The sequence below is a fragment of the Corvus hawaiiensis genome, chromosome 4 (assembly GCF_020740725.1).
Source record: "Corvus hawaiiensis isolate bCorHaw1 chromosome 4, bCorHaw1.pri.cur, whole genome shotgun sequence".
In the NCBI taxonomy this organism is placed as follows: domain Eukaryota; kingdom Metazoa; phylum Chordata; class Aves; order Passeriformes; family Corvidae; genus Corvus; species Corvus hawaiiensis.
The window spans coordinates 68,134,077-68,153,762 of NC_063216.1; the positions used below are offsets into that span (position 1 = coordinate 68,134,077).

General features: G+C 35.9%; 1 protein-coding gene across 5 annotated transcripts in view; it reads left to right on the plus strand.

Moving 5' to 3' along the window:
* The window catches only part of PHTF2 (putative homeodomain transcription factor 2), a 62,592-nt gene that overhangs the window by 29,385 nt on the left and 13,521 nt on the right, over positions 1-19,686 (plus strand). For 4 of the 5 annotated variants that reach the window (XM_048300922.1, XM_048300923.1, XM_048300921.1 and 1 more), the window contains exons 4-11: positions 219-288; positions 2,438-2,596; positions 7,000-7,165; positions 7,845-8,009; positions 12,869-13,070; positions 14,169-14,327; positions 17,164-17,382; positions 19,224-19,352. In XM_048300922.1, coding sequence (XP_048156879.1) covers positions 219-288; positions 2,438-2,596; positions 7,000-7,165; positions 7,845-8,009; positions 12,869-13,070; positions 14,169-14,327; positions 17,164-17,382; positions 19,224-19,352 — 1,269 coding nt within the window. The remainder of the gene's footprint in view (positions 1-218; positions 289-2,437; positions 2,597-6,999; positions 7,166-7,844; positions 8,010-12,868; positions 13,071-14,168; positions 14,328-17,163; positions 17,383-19,223; positions 19,353-19,686) is intronic. The other variant, XM_048300926.1, reaches the window with a different exon arrangement.

The following is a 19,686-nucleotide window of genomic DNA, read 5'->3' on the forward strand; positions in this document are numbered from 1 at the left end:
GTTTTATTTAGATTGTAAAGTGTGTAAAAGGCATCTATTGTGCATTGTTCGTTGGAATGTTTAGTTTATAGTACTTTAAATCTATGAAGTTGACATGTTTTTCTGAATTTTCAGTAGGAGTATAGGTTAAATACAACTACTGACCACAGAGATATTTTTGTCTTTTGTAATGTCTGTCATCTACATGAAAGTATTTTGATAGTATTTGTCTACTGCAGGGTTTGAGAAACAAACCAAAGAAAACAGGACATGTGAAACCAGACCTCATAGATGTTGATCTTGTAAGAGGTAGGTCCTGAGCCAGAAAAAGCTGAATTTCTCAGTATAAAAATAACAGCCATTCTGTCTATTATAATGACAGTGTATTAGTAGGTTTAAACTAACCCCAGGTGAAACAAAACACAGCCAACCCTCTACATAACTCTTCCCTAAAGCAGGTGGATAGAAAATATTGTTAAATGATGACATCAAGATTAAATTGAAAGCTTAAGAATTTAGTTTTAATTTTGTTATATAGATTTAGATTTTGGGAAAGAAAAAAAAACCTTTTGTGTTGCCATTTATCATTTTTGAGTTACTAGTTTAGGAATCTCCTACTGCCATGTGTTTAGACTTCTTTCAAATCTCCTGACGTCTAGAGGAAAAGTTATGTTGAAGTTTCTGAAGAGTAAAAAAGTGTATAGGCCTTGATTGTTTCTTGCCTGTTTTAAATAACAAAACAACAACAGAAGGCCAGATGATATAAGACTTTTCTAAAAGTCTTTATTTAGTCTTAATTTATTCTTCTCTGTATGTAATTTCCCTCATGCCTTGTAAAGGCTAGGGAAAAGATTATTTAGTGTTTTTATCCATGAGCCCAACAGCCAGCACAGTCTCTTGCATCTGTTTCAGGAAGCCAGTAGTGCTCTCTGGGCACCCTCACAGCCAGCGCTGGCCTTCAGAGACCTGGCACCCCGGGCAGTGGCTGTTTGTGTGACCAGTCCTTTTTATCCCCTTGCCACTCAATTTCCCTGCACTTGTTCTTCCCTAAATTGCCTAAACCCCTTCTTTCTCCCACCCCTGGCTTCTTCCTGAAATGTCTGATGAGTCCTGTGCCATCTGAGCTCCTTCTCCCTGGCATCCCTTAATGAGTCCCACCCCTCAGGCAGCATCCCTTTTCCTCTGAAAGATGACTTGGAGAGCTGCTCCCAGCTGTGCATGGTGAGGGTTCACACCTGGACAGTGGGGTCGATGGCTCTTCTGGGACAGCCCTGGGAGGGGCCTGGTCATCGTGTTCATTCTGTGATTTGGATTCCCACCTGCTTTTCTGCCTCTGCTCTGGAGATGAGCCTGATGGGCTGATGGTTCCAGTGATGGATCTATGAGGAGAAGCCTGGAAGGACCCTTGAAAGTATTACTTGGGCTCCCCTCTCCAATTATCTCTTTGAACTTCTCTGTGGTTGTGCAGATAAGCTTTTGTCACATCACCTAATAATATAATTTTTTAAAAATAGGAATGTGAAAGAAAGAAACAAAATCAAATTTGAACTTACAAGAAACTGAGAAACAGTGGTAGACCTCTTCAGTGCAGTGATGTACATGAACAGCATTTAAATGATTGCATGGATGTCGACGTTGGCACTAAAGTAGTTTCAGAGCTGGCAGTGTTTTACCTGTGCAGCACAGAGCTCACTAATGCCAGTGCTGCTTGTGAGATGGGGATGGTGTAGCAGCATGCAGTAGTTACTCTTTCAGTCAATAACTTGGCATAATTTAAGTCACATCCCCATTAAGTACATTTTACAGTTTTCTTGCTGGGAATTTGCAGAAGAAAAAGAAATGGAGAGATATGGGAGAGAAAAGACATTTGAATGAGAGAGATAAAAAATGGTATAGAAGGAGAGACAAAGATAAATTATTCTTTGGGTGGTTTCCCTGCTCCTGGGCATAGTCCTCAGTTGGACAGATTCACTTCAATGCTTCCCAACCTCATTCCATTTTCCTGAATGATGTGGCTGGTGCAATTTACAGATGTTGGTATTTTAGATCCCTCTGCTGTGCTGGGAAAGGACTCTCATGCCTCCATGGGCATGTAGAATTTTCATATGACTTCTTGTTGCTTCATGTCATGTTTCTGATACCTCTGTGAATCAGAACAATTTTTAATAATTTATTTTAGAATAATTTTGATGTGGCAATGTTTTGTTATTCGAACATTCTGAAATACAGGTATTTGTAGAAGTTCCTGATAATGGAAGTCAAGAGGGCACCAACAATTTATGCCATATTTAGATTGTGGAGATAATTATTTAAAGGAGCAATTATTAAACACAATTACTTGAATAAATCTTGTACTTCCACCATTTCACTATCTTAACTACTCCGCTATTGAACAACTGAGGTTTCTATTAGCCATAATGATGGAATAAATCTAAATTTCTTTTCTGTTTTTTTAAAGGATCTGCTTTTGCTAAAGCAAAACCTGAAAGTCCTTGGACATCTTTGACCCGCAAAGGAATCGTGAGAGTTGTTTTCTTTCCATTCTTCTACAGGTGGTGGCTGCAAGTGACATCAAGGGTCATTTTTTTCTGGCTGCTTGTTCTTTACCTTCTCCAAGGTAGAGTTGGATTACAGCATGACCTTCGACTGAATGCCTTATTTTAACCATATGGAAGCTGCAGTGTGTTACTTGGTTCACTTCATGCTGTTAAGGTCTATTCCAGTATTTTCAGAAAATATTGGAATGACGTGGTCCCAAGCATATGTCTCTTGGTTAACATTTCTTTTACATATATAAAGGATGCATAATGAAAAATTTAACAATCTCCTCACAGGCTTTCTTCAGCATTTGGCACACGTTAGTTTGTCACATCTGAATATAATTTAGGTTTTCCGGACTATCTAATTTAGATCAGGGCAACTGTTAACAAACAGAAGTCAGTACACAGCTTTTGGGATATTCAGTATGGAGTTCTAGCAATCTGACTTGGTGATTCTCTTAGTTACATGTGAAGTATAAGAGGAAAATTAGAAAGGGAAGAACATAATGGGGTGAGTTGGTATCTATCAGTGTGAAAGTCACCAAAAGAATAAGTGTTTCAGAAGTCTGTACAACAGATATGGAACAGAAGGTTAATGAAAGTTGGGAACAATAAAAGTACCCTGAGAAGCTAAATGACTAATGAATTTTCCACTGAAATCCAATTAACATGCAATATTACTTTTTCAAATTCACCATCTGTCCTCTCAGTTGTGAATCATTGTATCATTTGGAAATTCTAATTAGAACAATATATGGTGTTTCAAAGAAAGGACAGTATCCCTTGTATGGTGATGTTATTAGCAGGTATGAAATTAATCTCACCATGCCAGTGCCCTAAGACATGCAGTACTAACAAATATTCATGTGGCCTTCTATCAAAAGTTCTTCTTATCCCCATTTCTGAGATAGATTCTTAATTTGTCTGTGCTATGGTAAGAGATCCCATAGTGTTAATAATTTTAATCTTGTTTATAGTAATATAGGTAGTAAAAAAGTTAAGTTGTGGTTGGTTTGTTACGATGTTCATGGGTGTCTTTTTCTGAGAAACACCATTGCAGTAATTTTTTTATGTTCCTGTTTGTAAATTTATTTAAAAAAATACACTCACACTTAATTTGTGGCGCCTTCATAAGACCCTAAAAGCAGAAAAATAGTGAGACAGTGCAGATTCTGAGTGCAAGCAAGTTTTTAGGACATTAATTACAGAGCTTTCTTATAACTAACCTTTTTCCTCTCAGATTTCTTAGGGTCTCTGATTTACTAAGTTATGGCTGGAATGCATAATTTCCCTAATCCATATTGTCTGTAATGTGACAAAGTATTTCTGTGGTTGTAAGTTAATACCAGGAAATAATTAATAGTATGCCATATTACACTATAATCTAAGTATTTGAAATACTTGATAGTTAAACTGTGCAGAATTAGCTGCTGATTTTTGGTAGTTTTTGAAATAAATTAAAAGACTTAAACATGTAAGTGAAATTAAATGGACATATTTACATATTGGGGACTATTCGAAACAACCCCCGCAAGCACTTACATAGAAGCTTTGCTTTTATTTTACTCAGAAAGTTATTAATTTTGTACAGGGTTGGTAAGGCATCACCAAAATGTCAAGAATATGTGATGGAAGCTTAAAAATAAAACACTTCAAATTCCAGTGACCATGTTTCTGCCCTGAATCTGGATTTTGTAGTGAAGCTTGGACTTTCTGTCATCGTGACAGATTCTCATTGACGTTGTTGTAAAATGGTCTGACTATATTTCATTTATATGTGTTCATAATCAAATAAAACAATTTAACTAAAGGCTTTTCCATATATTTATGAATTGCATTACTTGGAATTAATGCTTTAAAATTGATTAGCTTTACCAAGGTACTTGCTAGCATTTATGTAAATCTACAGCAAAAATTTTTTCCTTGGCTGTAGATTTTAAACTCCAGGTTTTATTTGCATTGGTTTCCTTTAGTGTAAAGTGATTAGCACAATGTGTGATAAGAGAACTACAGAGAGATGTTTTATGCTCAAGGTCGTGGAACAGGCCAGTGACTTAAGGTAGAAGTAAAACCTTTTTCTTCTGCTTCCTTATCTATCTAGTATATGGTAATACCTCATTTTTAATTTAAAATGTTTTTTATATTCTAATGGGAAAATAAAGTGCAAACTTACAGTGTTTATTGTGTATTTCTTAAGTTTGAAGCAAGAAACTTTAATAGTGATGTAATGGTTGTTTTTTGTGGTGGTGAGATATATAAATATGTATGTATGCATTTCTAAATTTGGTATTAAAAATATTTCCAAACTTTAAATGCTCTAAAAATAAATGCTTGTTGGTCTTTGAAATGTAAGGTTGCTTTGTCTGAGGCAGCTTTTTGTTCAATGTGATGTAATTTCACTTGTGTCTGTTTTACAAAATAGACTACTGTGTTTTAGAAAAGCGGAGGTCAAAATACTATAAATACATAAGGAAACAATTAGAAGTGCTGTAAGAAATCCTGTTCCAACCAATCCTACCTAGCTGTTGGTAGGAAATAAATTCTTGGATTTCCCTCCCATCTTACTTAAAAAAAGATCAGGAGATTGATAATATTTTTCTAAATCTGTGTGAAATGTTGTGGTAGGAATTGGCAATCTGCAGATTTTTGTCTTCTGGAAGATGATTTCTTCTAGACAGCTCTGCTTTGCTTAATGTTTTTTAAGTAGCGGTAGTGAATTTAAAAATTATTTTGCGTAGGCCTACTCCTGGAAATCATTTCACATGGATCTGTGGAGCTCTGTGTTCTCAGAAGTGTATGTTTATCCAAGTTGTATGGTAGGAGCTAAAATCAGCTCCTTTAGATTTTGTACCTCATGAAGCTGATTCTATGTGTGAGGAACTCAGATAAGCTCATTTAGAAAGAGATAACATTATCTTTTCCTATCTGTACCTATTCTTATTGGATTTTAGTAAGTTGGATTTCTCATTGATGCATGTCATCTTTGAGAAACATTATACAGAAAAAAATGTAGTTCACATATAGTAATAAAGGATACTCCATGCAAAACTTTTGTGCTTTAATTTAGGAAAAAGACAGAGGAGAAATTAGAAATAGTTTTTCCACAATCAAAAATAATTGCACTGTTTTGTATGTTCATCATGTTTCTAGTACTGGTTACCTTGCTAAAGATTAGTTCATGAAAAACACATTGAACCTCTTTTTAGTGGAGAGCATCACATCCAGGTATCTGCTGTGTTAGGTGTTTTTTCATTGGATTTATTTTAGATGTTTGAATGTGGCACATAGCTTTGTATGTGGCTTCATTTTTTTCAGTCAATTTCAGTAGAGAACCGGTGAAAGCTGTTGAACTTGTATTTCTCGTGCTAGAAATAGGTCTAAATTATGGGATTTTCACTTCTCAGTAGCACACAAGCAAAACCAAGTTCTCATGGGATCTGCGGATGTTAGGCAGAGAGAATTATTTCCCAGTTCTGCTTCTGAATTGTTTCTTGGAGTTTCTGTGGGTGTTTTGGGGTTTTTTTTTGTTTTTCTTGATAGCTTCTCTCAGCTGAGTTACACAACACAGTCCTTCGAACCAGAGCAACAAGGAGATAGAATAAGCTGAGAGGAGAAGGGGTTGCCTCTTCTGCCTTGCGCTTGGTGGATGCGTTCAGGTTGACCTGGAGCCTGTAAAGATGTTTCTGAGTGGTTGGGCTTTGGGTACAGGAGCAAGAATAGCTGCCTGGGTGTTGGCGCTATATGAAAAGTGGTTGTAGGGTTGCAAAAGTAACAGTTAGCTGTGGAATTGGGAGCTGCCCCTTTTCCAACCACAAGTGCTAGTTGAAGGCCTGGCCACTTCAGCTGGACTACACCATAGTTTACATGGTTTGTCTTTTGATCTTTCCTCACTACTAAAAATATGCACACAAGTGTGTATAGAACCATATCCAGGGTTGTACTTACGCATGGCTGCTTGTCCTTTTTGAGCAACTTTATCCCTTGGCTAGAACATGGAGTTTAAAATGCATTCTGCTGTGTAAGGAGTTTCTAGTCTCAAGTCTCATCAAACTCACTGGATTGTGCTGTGTCAATACACATGATACAGAATTTAATTTATTTGGGCTGCTTTAAGGATGATACTTACTTTTTGGTTTTGTCTCCTACTGACATTTCACCATAGTTAAAGTGGTTTCATGACAGATACAGACTTCTAAATGTTTCCCCCCCCCCCCCCCCCCCCTTATTCAGCCACCTCTTTTTGAGCAATACCTATAATATCACAAGTATGAAAGAAAAGATGGGTATTAAGAGTGTAGTCAGCTGTTTAAACCTTTATTGATGCTGTTTTTCAGCAATTATAATTTAGTTCTCTCAGAATTACGTGAGTCTTAAAATGCAGGTAAAGGTCTGCATCTGACTGGTTTGTTTTTGACAAAAGCCATATAATGAGTTGGCCATTTCAGACATTAAACTCAACTTCATTTCCCTTCTTTTCCAGTTGCTGCTGTAGTGCTATTCTATACAGCCCAAAGCCCACATAATATACCTCTGACTGAAGTCATTGGGCCAGTATGGCTCATGTTGCTGCTTGGGACTGTGCACTGTCAGATTGTTTCAACACGAACTCCTAAGCCACCTCCCAGCACAGGGGGTAAAAGAAGAAGGTATAGTCTGTGTTGAAGTACTTTATCATTTAGGATTGTTAGACTACTATAGAGAGTGTGCATGAAAAAAAAATGTAGGGGTTTACAGTCTGTGCTTTGCTGGAGATGAGAAATTGATGCTGTTTTTATTTGGAACTTCAAAATGGGTGCTTAATTGGTGCTCTTTAACTTTTATGCCTTGACTAATTTATGGATAATTTTATTTGAATTTTAATGCATTGAATCTGACATTTTGCCTCAAAACAGTTATTGTCTGAATAGTGGTGGAGTGACAGTGTTTATACTACTGCAGATTTAGTTTTATAACTCTGGCTAATGATCTGTGGGAAGTATATGTTAAAAGAGATGCTCTTGGAAATGTAGAATTTAAGTCTTCCAAGCACTCCACTGATTGTGGTTTGCCACAGTGAATTGTCCCTTTAAAATGGGAAACACTGCAGTAGTGAATTCTGTAGGTCTAAGCCTCTGATAATGAAATGCATTTTGTGTTTAAGTATTATAATAATGAATGTCATGCTTTTTTTTATTAAATGGAGTTTATTAAATTGATACGACAAAACTTTAGCAAAATACTTTGAAATCTTGCTTGTTTTTGCATGCTTAAACTGCTGAACACATTATAGAACTAGCAGATTGCACTTACAAAGCTACCTTCCCATTTTAATCTTTTCTGATGAAGGAAATTAAGGAAAGCAGCACATTTGGAAGTACATAGGGAAGGAGATGGCTCTAGTACCACAGATAACACACAGGAGGGAACAGTGCAGAGCTACGGTACAAGCACCTCTTGCAGTATTGGCGCTGTCTTCAGAGATATCTGGCATGCTGCTTTCTTTTTATCAGGGTTTGTATTTATTCAAGGCTATGTATGTGTTAGAGATGCACTATCCCTTTTCTAATTAAGTAAATATTGATGTAATGATTAAACTTCTGTTGATCTAGTTTTTGCTCTTAATAGCAAACTCATGAGTATTTGAAAGTGGACTAATGTGTTGTGTTGCAGCGGGGAGGAACCCCAACAGTGTTGTTTCTTGACTTTTGCAAATGCTGATACAATCATTTTGAAAAAATATTGAAAAAGATTGAAAAAATATTATTGTAGAATAATTTGGGTTAGAAAGGACCATTGCCCCTTATCCTGGCACTACATGCTCTTGTAAAAAGTCCCTCTTCAGCTCTGGAAGGTGCTCAGTGGGTTTCCCTGGAGCCTTTTCTCCAGGCTGAATAACCCCAGCTCTCTCAGCTGTCTTCACAAGAGATGTGCTCCAGCCCTCTGATCATCTTGTCCCTCCTCTGGACTTGTTCTAACAGTCTCATGTTGGGGGCCCCATGGAGCATGGTGCTCCAAGTGGGATCTCACTAGAGAAGGGTACAGAATTAACTTTTAATTAAATTGTATTTTGTTGTAGGAGTACACTATGTAAGCTATCAGGAAAAAAAACAACTTCATTTCTCAGTTTTAATCCAAAGAGAAAAATTCAGCTCTTTATTTTACTTTATTACGCTACCTTCTTATTACTCCAAGAGAATGCTTATTGAACTCTGTCACTGTGATCAAGTCACACGCTTTTTCTGAAGGAAAAGCCTTCAAGATTCAAGTAAACACAGCATTTAGTTTATAAAAACCACCGAAGATACATTTTGTAAAGGTTGGAAGAAACATCTAAACCTGTTACATTCGAGATCTGGTTTGGAAATGATCAATCTGCTGATTGGGCTATTAAAAAAAGTTTTTATAAACCCCATTCTACAGCTGTGTGTGCAAGATATGCTATGCATCAGCATTCATTAATAAGTGAAAATATACTCATAAAGTATAAATTAAATTGAGAAAAGGGATAATGCAAATTACTGATGTTTTGTTGTGCATGCTGCATTGTAAATACAGCAACACCAACATGTCTGTCATACCTGTGATTCGTGCTCTTAACCACTGGTAAAACTTATGTTATATTCTGGGATTATCTACTTGAAACCTTGGACAAGTTTTAAAAAATGTTTAAAAATATTGTAAGAGGAGGGTTCATTTGACTTTTTCTTGTGTGGGTTAAGCTCTTGTTGATAAACTGTGGGTCATAGTGATAGGCACCAGGGCTGTTCTTTGGTCTGCAGGCATTACTGTCTGCTATGTTTCAAGTGTAATCTTGTAAATTTTTGAATGTTTTGTTTTCCCTTCATTGAAGATACTGATCTGTGAGAAGAGTGTTGGAAGGTTGATTTTTTTTTTTTTCCCTCCTTTCTTGCTGTTGGGCTCAGAACATTTTCTGTTGAAAAGGGCTATGTGGAACTTATCCTAAAGATTTGTTTAAACCATTTAATGAGAGGTAGTCTGTGTGTATATATATAGATGTTAAGCCTTCATGATGACTGCTTAGTATATGCAGTATCTTCAAAGGAAAAAGAGCACAGAGTGGCTGAGAACGCTGTAAACAGCCCTTAGTCCTTTGTTACCCTTCAGTTGCAGAGGCACAGTTGCTTGTAGGTCTAGAGCCATACAAACTTCTCCAGATGAAAAATAACCTTTTTTTTTTTCCCCAGAGAACAAACAGTTCAGTTTCTTCATGTAAATTTTTTCATGGTAATGCAAACAGTTTTGTCAGCACAATGGGAGTGGGGCTGGGAATGAGGAAGCAAGAGCCCAGTGTAGAGTACATTGACTACTTGGATGATGTTGCCTAAAGAAAATCTTACGAAATCTCAGTGCAAGGAAGCTTCACAGCTACACCTCTTGTATTTCTTAAGACATAGTTGGAAGCTCTTTAGATAAGCACATTAGAATGTCTTATATAGAATGTCACATGCATGTTTATTTTCAGCAGTTTTTCACTTACATTAAGCTTTGACATACTGTTTCCTGGAACTTTAAGTGTAGGTAATAAATGCATGATTTCAAATTAACCTCAGAAATTAGGTTCTTTGTGTTAGGGCAGGACCCTGTATACCTAGACCATTTTCCTATGCTCAGATCATTGGTAATCTGGAACTGTGTATTCAGTAAATATCCTTTCGAGTGGCAGAACTCAGTCTGACTTGTAAATTATAATTCTAAACTTTAAGTCAGCACAGGGGCAATTTAGAAAATACTACTGGTAAGTTTTACTGGAAAAGAGGGCAGTATCCAAAAAGGTGATTTGTTCAGAATGTAGTACTGATTCGGGACTTTGCTCCGTGCTTTGGGACTGTGCTCCTTACTCCAGTGGAAATCTTGTAACTTCTTTAAATGTTTTGCAGTGGGAACAGAGGAGAGCTTTTGTGATCAACCCCAATGAAAATACACTGAAAGAATACTTGGGAGTGAAAATCCACAGTCTTCCAGAAACTTTATTTAACTTTTCCTTAGTATTTTCTCTGGCTAATGCATGAATAAGACCGAAAGTCATTCTTGATTTAGCTTTTGCACATATTCAAGCCTTTTAAGACATTATATTTACTCCTGGTGTTGTTTGTCTTGCTCTAAATACTTTTAGTTATAGCATAAAATTGTAAAAGTTGATTACGGATGTATGTGTATATATAGTAATTCTAGAAAACCATACATTTTTGTCAGCTGGGGATATATTGTTTGTGTTTGTTACTGTGGGTTTTTTTGTTTTGTTTTGTTTTTTTTTAAACGTGCACAAAAGCATAAGTTTAAGCCCAAATTTACGTTTTTTCTGGCTTGAGGCTTACAGTTAAACTTAGGGAGTCTTTTAGAAAGGTAACTTTGGTTTCTTTGTTAGAAGCAAGTAAAGACTTCAGTCAAGCTCTCTGATATTCAGAATGAGCCTTAGTTGATACCAGACAGGTAGCTTTGGTCTTGTGATTTTAGCACTCAAACATTGCTTGAGTAGTGAAATCCCATCTGCAAAAGTTGTGCATATATGCATATGTTCTTTCATTTTCTTCTCTGTCCCTGTTCACCTGTTTGAAGCTATTTCTTCCTCCTACCTTTGAAGTTTCGTACAAAATGTATGAAAACTTCTCAATTCAAACTTGGAATTGTTGTCCTGTTAATCTGCTCATACAGTTTAGTAACCTGTGGAGGAAGTGGCTCTGATTGGATGTGTGTATGATGAGAACTGCATTTACTTCTGCACTGTTAGAAAGAAATTTTTAAAAAATGCTGGAAGAATATTTAATGAATTACATATTAGCCTATCAGGATTCCTCCTTATTGCAGATAATTTAATATTAGTGCTACTTGCTCAGTACTCACAACTGACCTTACTGAAACTATTTTGCAATGAGTTGCCACTGAAAGGCAGCTCTTTTGCTTTAAAAGAAATATCGATGTTAATTTTTTTCCTAGTTAGGGTGACAAAATAAGATTAAAGATGGAAAGGAGGATGAAACACCTTAGTAACATTGTCTCTTCTCTTGATTATTTTGTCTTCATTCCTTTATTCCATTATTCCATTTTGTCTGCATGCTATTATTTTGTGAGCTGAATGGATCCTTTTTGGATTTTTTTTTTCCTATTCTGTCCAGCTGTCCCTAGCCGTTTTTTGTGTTCAGGATTGTCCTTTACATGTGGGATACCTTATCTTGGAAAGAATGTGAGGCGACACTCCAAATTCTCCCAGTTTGTTTGATGTACATATTAAAGAGGAATTTAATCTTCTGCTGTGTAATCAAAGCCCTCACAGAATGCCTCAGTCCTTAAAGAGGAATGCAGTGCATATTCCCTCACAGGAGCACAGGAGCAATTGAACCAGATTCTTGATAGTTCTCTGACCTATGCCCTGTGTTCTACTTGTAATAAAAATAAAAAATTTCAGAAAACCTTATTTATAACACTCTCCTCTTGTTCTCTCCCCCTGTTATTCCCCACCAAGTGTTCTGAGAATCTAAAAACCAAAATAATTTACTTTGACAATACAGAATCGTAAGATAAGACTAAAAGTCCCTGTCAGTAAGGTAGCAAGTTGCTATTCCTCTTCGTTCCTTCATCCACTGCTCATCCTAGTTTGGGAGTGTAATCATCCAAATGTTTGCTTTGAGAGAGTCTTCTTGCATTAGGTAGTCTTGCTGGTACATCAGTTGTCTAGGAAAGGGCCCTGATTCTAGAGGATGTAACGGGAAACTATTCACCAGTCTTAAGATATTGTCCTATTAAAAACAGCTTAATTGGTGTGTTAGTAAGAGATATTGAAAAACATTGCCAGGATGTTAATGGACCATACAAAAAAGAGTAGATCCCCTTCTGTTTAGTGGGGTTGTCAATAAGCAGAGTATATTCAAAACAACACCAAATATCATTGTATGGAGTACTAAACAGCATGTTTGTTTGCAGCTTCAGGAAATTGCATGCTTGCTTTGAATTAATAATTATTAAAGCAACTTCTAGCATACCTTTTTTATTTGTTAAGATAGAATAGAGGGGTTTCTCATTCACTTTTGAGGCTTGTGGTTCTTCTATTGCCAAAGTTGCTGTGACGTTTTAGTTTTAAAACAGGTTTCCTTTTCTCTTCTTTAAGTAGCTAGTGATATAAATTTCTTTCACACACTGACAGTTTATTTTGTAACAATTTTAGGAGAGGATAATGGGTATTATTTAGAAGACTAAATAGTTACAAATATGGCATCAAAATCAAATGTTATTATTGTTAGTTTGTGGACATCTTAGTAGAGCTAAAACATGGGTTGAGAGCAATAAGCAGGATTTAGACTGGGAAATAATCCAGAGAATAATTAATTTAATACATATATTTGTTTTAAATATAGATCTAAGAAAGCAAAAAACTCAATAGATAAATCCACTGAAACTGATAATGGCTACGTGTCTCTTGATGGGAAAAAACCAGGCAAAGGCAGTGAAGAATGTGTGCAGGGCCATGAACGTCGGTGTGAAGTGATTAGGCCAGAAGAGACAGGGTGGAGCCCTTCCACAGTGAGAGATGCCTTGAGCAATCACAGTCACCACAAAGTAAGTGTGTTTGTTGCTTTTTATGATGCTTTTGATGCATTTTTATCTACTTTATTCTTAAAAATATTTTAAAAATGGAATTAGGCTTAGGGTCCTGTGGCCAAAAATTACAGTGAGTTGTCTTATTTCGTCATGTTCCTGGCCTTTCCTTTTTGTTGTAGGAGGAACATTAATGGTGTTTAAACGTTCTTTGGTATTCTGTATTTCAGTGCACAAGTTTGTGTGCTGTGCTTTATCTGTGGGTATTTCCTGACCAGGTAAACATTCTGTACCTTCTCTGATAGTCTGGGCATCTCTGGTCTGTCTCTGTGCTAAAATGGAACAAAGTTTGGATACTGACAGTGAGTAATTTTAAGGTGATTCTGAGCATTTGCCTGTGAATCATTTTCCTTTTCCTTTTTTTTTTTTGATTGATCTGTGTGAAAGATGAGGAAAGCAGGGTTTCCCTCCAAGTGAAATAGACAGGACTCTCTACAGTGAGGAGTAGGAATGAGAGGGAATAATAGAATCCTTACAGAGTCATAGGAAGTGAGCATGGAAGAAAGAAGAAATTTTAATTTGTCTGAGTCTTATTATCTCCTGGATATCCTGTATTCAAACTAACTCACATAAATGACCTCAGTATTCAACATGCAATCGCTAAGAACTTTATTCTTGTAAGAAGTGGTAAATGTTAACTTTGTTATACTGTTATATATGGCAATGTTATACTGTTGCTTTTGATTGGTTGTTGGTTTGGGTTTTTTTGTTTGGTGTGTTCTTTTTTTCATATGGATACATTTTCTCTAAGCCTATTTTGGCATGTTCAGTTTACAAAAAATCACATTTAAAATAAGAATGTCATAATCTTGAGGCTAATGTGGACTAGGCCCTCCTTTGAAAAAGTGTTTATTTTGATGTTACAATTTCTATTCCATAATTCCTGCACTGCCAATTACTTTTGAGTCTTGAAAATGCATTAATGTCTGGTTTAGCTGAGCATAGATACCAAAGTTGTAGAAAGAAATTTGATTTATTACTGATGATTTGATTAGTCATTTGAGTAAGACTTAGTAAATATGACTCTGTGTCTTACTAATGCTGTATTTCTTGCACTAGGATACTCACAGGGCTGTGACAAATTTATCAGATGAAGTTTCTAGTGAGGAAGGGCCTGAAACTGGCTATTCTTTACGTCGCAATGTAGAACGCACTTCTAGTGATTGTACACTTCGAAACAGGAAATCTCACCATTATAAGAAACACTACCCTCTGGAGGTATGTTCATTTCTATTGCTTCTTGCCTATAAATCCTTGGAACCTCTTGACTTCTTATTGAGTAGGTATATTGAGCAAGCAGCTTGCATATACTTGGTTGCTGGCTGGAGATAGACTATGACATTTCCTCAGACTTTTTTTTTCCTATATTGGATTTTAGGAGTCTGTAAATTGGAAGTCATGCTAGTGAGGAACAGAGTTGTTTTGGTTTTTTTGTTTTGTTTTTGTTTTGTTTGTTTGTTTTTTGCTTTTGTTTAATGACAGTGCTTTGAAATTAAGAGGTTGTAATCTAGTTTCTTTGAGCGTCATCCTATTTTTCAGTATGTTACAAGGAACCTAAATATGTTCTGTAGATCTTGCATCAGGTTATGGTAACTCTGTTGCTGTCTCGTGACAACAGTAATTTCCTCTGGAAATTTGCTTTGTTACAGAAACAGTAGTAATTGGCAATATGCAAATTTTCAACATGGTACTGTTCCTGTTTCTCTCTATTTAGTATTTTGGATTCACTTGCTTTTTTGTGGAGAAGTCTGATTGACTCTGAGTTATAATTTCCTCATGTTTGTTGAAACAGTAATATAAAATCTTGTCATGAAATCTTAACAAAATTGTTAATGCATAAAAATACTGAAATTTTAAGAGACTTGATGACATTACATCTTATAATAGGGGATTTCACAGATTTCATATTAGCAGAATCCTTAATTGTAAGGACTCGGGCATTGAAAGAGAATGTGATATTTTATTGTAGTTTTGTTTATTTATTTATTATTTTTTAAAATTATGCTATTTTGCTAATGGTATGCAACTTCACAGATGTGGAACACTTTTTAAAGGCTGTATTGCTGTTTTGTCACTAAGGCTGAGCAAAGAGAGTAAAGAATAAAGTCAGCACTGACAAAAGTCCACTGACAGATGGGTTTGATAGGCAGAGTCCCATGAGTAAACTCTCTACTTGATATAAGAAAAGTCTCTTGGAAGTGTTCAGATATTGCTTGCTCTGATCACAGCTGCAAAGCCTTGAAGTTGATGCTTTACATAAAGAACGTTATTAGATAAGCTGTTCTTATTTCTCATAGACTTTGGTTAAGAAGATCCAGAGTGTTAATTGATTTAAGTGTTTAATGCCTTTTGCATGTGTGGTTTGTGATAATGGCGCTGTTTGTTTCATGTTACAGAAGATGTCCCTTCACTGTGTGCTTGTGCAGCCGTAGTGCTTCACAAGAGGAAGCAGAAATATGCTATTACAGTTGATTTTTTTTTTTTTTTCAGCTTAAATATATTTTCTCTTGCATAAAGTGCTTCAAAGCTAGGGAAGACTTTGTAGATACCTTCAGAAATTAAAGAGACAAAATGTAATCCATGTTTAGCTATGGCAGTACTGTTTTACATTTATTCCTCGTTCACTGATCTGACTGATGCAATGAAAGAGGAAGCTTTTCTTTCTTGCTACCAATTTGCCTCCCCCACACCATTACAAAGGAAATGAAACAATAGTTTTCGAATCAGTGAAAGCTTTCTTTGTATTTTAAAAAAATAAATTAGTGAAGTCAATGGATATACTCTCAAATTCTGTCCTACATTTTCTTTTATCTTTGTGTTTACGTGTCTACTTAACTGTTGTTTGAGCAAGCTTTTTTAAATGTTCTTACTTTATTAACTTCAGGCCTCAGTGGTACCCAGAAGTGACTGCCTTCTATAAATATCTTCTTTTTTGCATTTTAAGAAAAAAATACTTCAGACTCTTTCTGCATTGGTGTTATCCCTCACTTTGTAAAAGATGGAGAAAGTTCAGATCAAATTTTTTCTGAACATTTCTTTACAAAATGGTTTACATAAAATACATTAAGCGTGGTTTTCAGAAAGAACAAAGAACATTTCTTCAGATAGTAATGCATTATGAATCATATTAAGTTAGTATGTCTGCTGAAACATTGCTTAGGTTTTTGTTTCAGTGTAAAACATTGTGTGTGTGTTCTCAAGAGAAATTAGTAGAAAGAAGTAAACTTTGTGTTAAGAGGGAATGGAAATTGCCAGAGGATGGCAATGAGTAGGTGGTACTGCTTTTAGTATTACACCCCGTCTTGCTGGAAGTGGATTCTGTTTGTTCTAGAAAGTAGTTTAAACTGTGCATTGTTGTTCTGAAGACAACAGTAGATTGTTTCATGTGTATGTATTGGGAGATTTGAATGTCCCAAACTCAAGATTTTTCTTTCTTTATCTACGATCTAGGTAAAATTTGAGTTTACAAAGGCATACTTGTTTGTCAACTGCAGTTTGTTTAAAATAATTAAAATTTTATGTATAACTCTGCAGATTACACATGGCATTACCTGGCATTAGCTATGTGTACCCTTGCTTATTTTTCCCCTCTATACCTGATGCATTACTGTCTTCAAACAAGCTCACTCCATCTTTGAGAAGGTCTGTTAGTAGTAATAATGTGGTTTTAGGGACTCTGAGCGTCAGTTCCTCAGAAGTTTGAGCTATAGCTGGAGCTTGTGGCTTGATAATTGCTGTCAAATTCTAAACTACTGAGCTCCAAAAAATCTGTGAAGTACTTATTTCCTTTTAATAATGAATATGATTTGATTCTTCCTTATGTGACCCCCTCCCCAAAAAAGCAGGGGCCATGGACTGTTGCTTTTTTGGTACAGTATCTTAAAATGTGCAACTTCTTAGACACAATAAACATCCAAATCTTTCCAATGAGAAAGATAATGGATTAGAACCTAAAAATCCAGATAGACACAGGTTCACTGATTTGAACTTCTCTGCTAGGAAATGATGTGGAATAAAACAGCTACATTAATTCCAGTGGATATTTGGGTTTCAGGATACACCTAAATCAGGTACTAGCTGCAGTTCTCGGTGCTCAAGCTCCAGACAAGACTCTGAGAGTGCAAGGCCAGAGTCAGAAACAGAAGATGTGCTGTGGGAGGACCTCTTACACTGTGCTGAGTGCCACTCGTCCTGTACCAGTGAGACAGATGTGGAAAGCCCTCAAGTGAATCCGTGTGTGAAGAAAGAGTACAGAGATGACCCATTTCATCAGGTTGGTGTCCACCAATTTTGGTCTTTTACTCTACACATAAACTCAGTGTTGCCTGTTTTATCATATGTCACAGAAGGCCTGGGACAAAGACCTATATTAAATGGAAGTATCAAAGCCAAAGTGATTTGATAGAATTAAAAGAAGGAAAACTTGATTTCTGCTACTCAGTCATTAATTTGTCGAATGAAGAGAGTATGACAATATATCAAAATAGCCTGTAGACTATTTGAGTGTTTGAATCTTAATTCTAGTTTAGGGAAAGTACTGATTACGTTTCCTCTTTGATAAGTGGTTCTGTTTAGTTGTTTATTTTTCTGGGGGTTTGTTTGTTTGTTTTGTTTAATTTTTTGTTGTTTGGGTTTTGGTGGGTTCCCCCCCTTTTTTTTTCTCTAGTGGCATTGCTTTTTATAAGCACATATCAGACAGCTTTCTGTTTGCTTATTTTAAAAGGTATATATAGGAAAAGCAAACAGAAGGATAACACATGCTTCATGTATATGTGTATGTATATGATATCATGTGTGTATTATACATGTCTAAATTCTATTCAGTTAAAATTTTTTTTAACTTTAAAGTTAATAATAGCAATTTGAATTTCATGCAGCCTTTTTTATATTTTTAGTTCTTCCTGCTTGCATTCCATTAAACACTAAGCCTTGGAGTAGTGAGTTGAATTGCAGTGTATTTATTGAGTTGATGAGTTGAGAATTTTTCTATTTGATTGCAGATTGTAAGTTTTTGAGTTTCAGCTCCTGGTGCTGATACTCCCTCTAGAGGGAGAGCTTGGAAAACCGTGGTTAAGAAAAACCTGCAACAAATATTTATGATGTTCTAATAATATAAATCATTTTTTCTTCATTCATTTGAAATAAGGGATATAATTGAGTACTGAAGAGATTAAAAAGATTTCAGATCAATACTTACAAAGCAAGTGATAAAATGAAAATAAAGCTTTACTTTTGATCAATGATAATTAAAATCTAAAAATAATAGCATGCTGTTGCCCCTGCCAGCACCACCACCTCCAGCAGTGTGATGCACATAGTGCCAGGTGACTAAACTTGAAAGCAGTTTTAATCTCCTGAGTGGGAGAGGAGGAGGGAGACAGAACTGAGGAAAGTCAAGAAATGGCCACAGCATAACTTGTCACCTTAACATTTTCCCATATCCATTAGTTCTCACTTGGCTTTGGTTTGAGAAGAAGGTCCCTGAGCCCTAAGTGCAATCAGTAGATGAGTGTGGGATTGCTTGGCTCTAGGAGCTGCCTGTACTGATTAGACACCTATTGCTCTCTGAGTCTGGCCAGATACAGTGTGCACAGGGGGTCTTTATCCATAACAAGGATTGGGAAGTATACAACTATCAAGAGTGCATTAAACAATTGTTTCCCTTAGGCTTAACCTGAGAAGAGTGCTTTTCAGAATGTTAGAGGGAAATAAATAATAAAAAAAAAATTCATTAAATGTGTCAGAATTATAAAATTACTTATAAATGGAACTTTGTTTTCATATTTCTTTCTTCTTTGATATGTTTGAGTGAAAAAGAAGCCAATAAATCCTTAGTCACATTAACTAATCCCTATTACAAAATGGAGTATGGAGAAGGAGAGATCTCTGTTCTCACAACTATTTCTTGGAAAAGAAGGGGATGATTTTGAGGAATGAGGTTAACATATAGTAGAAGTAAATGCTATATAGCAATATAGCATTTTATAGCAATATTTGTGTCAGTCTAAAGTGTTTTGGTTTGGGCATTTTTTTGTTGTTAGTATATTGCTGACAAAGGCATACTGACATGAAAAAAGATTAATTCTGATGGAAGATACTCCTTGTCTTTCCCAGAGTCATTTGCCTTGGATCCACAGTTTGAATCCAGGATTAGAAAAAATAAGTGCAATTGTATGGGAGGGTAATGACTGCAAGAAAGCAGATATGTCTGTGCTTGAAATCAGTGGTATGATAATGAACAGAGTGAGTATTTGTTTTGCTTTATGCAAATATTGTATTTAGAATTGTAAGCACTACCACTATCACTACCAAGCTTGGTTTATGGTTGGGGGGTGTGGTTGGTTGGTTGTGGGTTTTTTAAGTTGTGTGTTTTGTTGTTTGTGTTATTGTTTAAGTATCTGTTATTCACATTATTGTTATATGGCTTACATCACACTGATTTACTTGTTAATACCAGATTAAAGAGCTACCAAATCTTCAGTGTCTGGACAAAAAAAGGTGTTTGCATTGTTAGGTGCTTGCACACATAGCCAGCCTCAGTTTTATTGATACATGCTGTGAATATTCGTGTTTATTG